The 4,071-nt window shown below is 36.0% G+C and overlaps 1 protein-coding gene across 1 annotated transcript; it reads left to right on the top strand.

Moving 5' to 3' along the window:
• LOC107605545 (NADH dehydrogenase [ubiquinone] iron-sulfur protein 7, mitochondrial) lies at positions 434-3,536 on the top strand. The gene is made up of 2 exons (XM_016307452.2): positions 434-958; positions 2,960-3,536. Exons 1-2 carry the CDS (start codon positions 552-554, stop codon positions 3,192-3,194), a joined length of 642 nt encoding a protein of 213 aa, XP_016162938.1. The 5' UTR covers positions 434-551; the 3' UTR covers positions 3,195-3,536.

Raw genomic sequence — 4,071 nt, forward strand, 5'->3', positions numbered from 1 at the left:
AGTTTTTTAAATTCTTTATTTTTTTAGTGTTTTTATTTTTATTATTAAAAATTTATTAAATATATCAAAAAAATTAATAAAAAATTATTAATTTAATAATACTTAAATAAATATATAATAACTAATTTTAATGTATAAATAAAATTTATTTATAAGTATATTACAATCAAGTATCATCAACATGTACATCTGGTTCTATGCTTAACGCAAGTATAGATGTGCTTATTTAATGCCATGTATATTTGTAGTCGTGTAAGAACAAGGAGCACATGAAAATAATTTAGGATTTAGGTGTAAAATATAAATTTTTATTTCATAAAATACATAATTACAGCGGTACTTTAATTTATCGTTTTTTATTCTTAAATTAAGTAGTTGTCATTTACTCATTTTCATTTTTTTGAACAACCGACGTGGAGAGTTTTCGTTAACAACGCAAAAAATATAAACACGAGACGAGCACAAACACAGAGCTGAAACAGAAGGCTTTAAAAGAGAAGGGCTTGTGTCCAAAACGTTCCCTAAACCAAACCGCCACAAACCACACAACAATGGCGCTCATGAACCGAACCGCCACACGCCTCCCTCAACTCCTCTCACCACACCGCGCACTCTCTCTGCACACCACCCTCCCATCTCTCTACGCCGCCACCAACACCACCACCCCAGCCTCCTACCCCCGCCCGTCACCGCCATCGACCTCAAGCCCGCCGGGAATCTCGAAGACGGCGGAGTTCGTGATCTCGAAGGTGGATGACCTCATGAACTGGGCCCGGAGGGGATCGATCTGGCCGATGACGTTCGGACTGGCGTGCTGCGCTGTTGAGATGATGCACACCGGTGCCTCCAGATACGATCTTGATAGGTTTGGGATTATCTTCAGGCCAAGTCCTCGCCAATCTGATTGTATGATTGTTGCTGGAACTCTCACCAACAAGATGGCACCCGCTCTTCGCAAGTAATAATCATTCCATTTCTCTGTGATTTTCCCCCCTTTTTTTTTGTCATTAGGGTTCATTTCTGGTGTTTCGATTTTTGTCTCTCCATGTCTAGGGTTCTTTTTTTCTCTGCTGGGAACATGTGGTTTGTTTGAACGTATTTGATTTTTTTTCTTTTCCGATATTATTGGAATTGAATTTTTTCGAGCTCGTTGATGCGTAGTTAGGTATCTCTTTGTAGAAGAATAGTTTTCCGATATTAGTATTTTTTATAAAATAAAATTATTCTTAGTTCTCTAAATCTTATATTATGGATTTCTTTTTTGGTAATTAGGGTTCAGTTGTTTAGATTTTTGTAGAATTTTTACGTATGTCTTGGGTTTTTTGTCCTGGGAAGTTGAAATTGTTTTTTTTTTCTTTTACTAGTTTTCAGATATTATTGAATTTGAATATTTGAGCTGGGTTGTTGCCTGGTTAGGTATTTTCTTCTAGAAGAAAAATTCCTTTGGATTGTATTAAGTTGTTTTTATGGGGTTAAGCCCCTCAACAAACATTTCAGCTCCTACTCGTGTTCTTTGTTTTTGCTTCGTGATTCGACTTTGTTTTTTTATGTAATTTTTCAATCGAGGAATGCTAGGGGGCCAGCAATTTTGATATTTTGTAACCATCAATTGGCCATCAATAGTGTTTTTAATGGTGTGAGATTATATTTAATGGTGGGAGATCACTCACTTTTGTTTTGATGGTTAAGTGTTGGCCAGAAAACATAAAAGTTGCTGGCCCCCTCGACTTTTCCTTTTCAATCAAGGGTTCAGTTGTGGTGTTTGGATTTTCTTTGAGTTGATTTGTGTAGGATTTTCTAGCATTATTGAACTTGAAACTTTGAGCTTGTTGATGCTAAGTATGTATCTCCTGTAGAAAACAATTGGTTTGGTTTGAGAGAAGTTTGTGTTAAGTTGCTACTCCTTTTCTTCCTTCTCTTTTCGGGATTTTAAAATTAGGGTCATATTATTTTATGTTCTTCAAATTTTGTGAGGCGTGTCTTGATTTATCTTAGGTTTGTGCTGGGCATGTGTGGTTACTTAACATAACTCTGCATTTTGGAATTATTTTCCTGTCCTCCAAATCAGGTTGAGGAAAGTTGATTTTGCTTCTCTTGATTTTTTTAAATATCTATTACATATTAATACCAATGACTTGTTTTTCAACCGTATAATTTTGAATTTCGTGGGTAAGTTACTTTCATATCTCATTCCTTGTATGAGCTGAATATATGTGAAAAATGTTTCACTTCTTTCACGTGCAATTAGAGGATATTGTGCAGTTGAAGAAACTCTGATTTGTCATATAAGTATAACATGCTTAGTATTGATGATGGTAAATTTATGTTGTTTCACTATATTGCTATTTAGTGAAGGTTTTCTCTGAAACTAAAATTTACATATGAAAGGGGGGAGGTTGGCAATCTTCTGTTTCAAATCAAGGCACTGATATTCATTATGCATGTTTTTAATTGAGCCTTGTTCTTTGGTTGTTGCTGTGTGGTTTCCTCTTGTCGTACTCTTCCCTTACTGGATATTTCTTCTCTATATGCCTGCTTGTTAATATGGAAAGTACATGCCATTTTAATTGGCCAATGCTGCATGTCAGAATAGTTACTATATTGGATGCCTATGAGTAATTGCTTCACAATAAGTGTGATGGGTGTGGACATTTTGAGGCGTGAATTCGAAAGTATAATTTGCTTTGTTACAGAAAAAGATGGGTAATATGGTTGTTGAGGTTGCAATAGTACATGTTATCATCATATTCTTTTGATTGTAATGAGCCAAATTCTAGCTTGCTATCAGCATATGATTTACTCTAGGTTGTAACTTGTAAGGCATGTTATCAACATATGATTTACTCTATGGGTTGGGTTTTTCCACTATTTCTCTAACCCCTGCTCCATGAGTCAATGATTTGTTCATTGTTTTCAATATTCGATACATTGTTGTTCATGATGTTGAAATTTTCTTCAGGGTTTATGACCAAATGCCTGAGCCTAGGTGGGTGATCTCTATGGGAAGCTGTGCCAACGGAGGTGGTTACTATCACTATTCCTACTCTGTTGTTCGCGGATGCGACAGGATTGTTCCTGTCGACATATATGTCCCAGGTTGCCCTCCAACTGCCGAAGCTCTACTCTATGGACTCCTCCAGCTGCAGAAGAAGATCAACAGGCGCAAGGACTTCCTCCTGTGGTGGACAAAGTGAGGACAATTAAGTCATTTCTTGGCATACAAGCTATGTTATAATAAGAAAAAAGTTTGTGGTAGTTTTGCCCCTTTTTTTTTGCTAAGATGAGTGCCTCCATGTAAGGTGGAGATTGTGTTGGATATATTTACCATATGACATATCTGCACATTCCTTTGTTGTGCCCCATTGTCACATTCTGTGCAGCTTTGTAGTTTTTTCTATCAGCTTGCAAATTTGTTTTCTTTTGGACTTGGAATAGACTTATGAAATATGCAATCTTTCTGCCCTTTTTTCCTGAAGCTGCAAATGTATGTTGATGAGCCTGGGAATAAATAAAGACACCTCATGTTGACTCATTAAGTTGCTATTCTTGTGTTGATTAATTTCCCACTTGTTTATTCCAAAGAGTACTAGGCTTGGAATGTATCTTTTGAAATGATGCTTGGGCTTAAAAATATAGAAATGCTAATGCAGCTAGAAACAGTGGTGCTTTTCTGTGGCTCAATATGCTCACTTTAGGAAGTGGCATTTTTGAAGATCATATATATGCAAAAAAGAGTAGTGCTTTTACACACCCAAAATTGAGCTTTTAAGAGTTAAGCTGTTAAAAAGAGGAGTTAAGTAAATGTTAACATTGGTGTACAACCATTTGGTGTTCTGAAAAAAAACATTTTTTCACAAAAAGAATCACTCCGACTAACAAGGTTCCATTAATCAATTTTCACAACCGAAAAAGGGTTGGGGGGTGGGGGAGGGGTAGGTAGACGAGAGTTTTTGTTCTATCTGATCCGGTTCTGTCTTAAAATAATCTGTATAGAATTCTTCTTATTTCTACTTTCTGTCTTAAAATATTTCTACTTGTAGGTAGTTAAAAATTGAATTCTAACCTCTAACC

Source organism: Arachis ipaensis, chromosome B06 (assembly GCF_000816755.2).
Source record: "Arachis ipaensis cultivar K30076 chromosome B06, Araip1.1, whole genome shotgun sequence".
NCBI classification, from domain to species: Eukaryota; Viridiplantae; Streptophyta; class Magnoliopsida; order Fabales; family Fabaceae; genus Arachis; species Arachis ipaensis.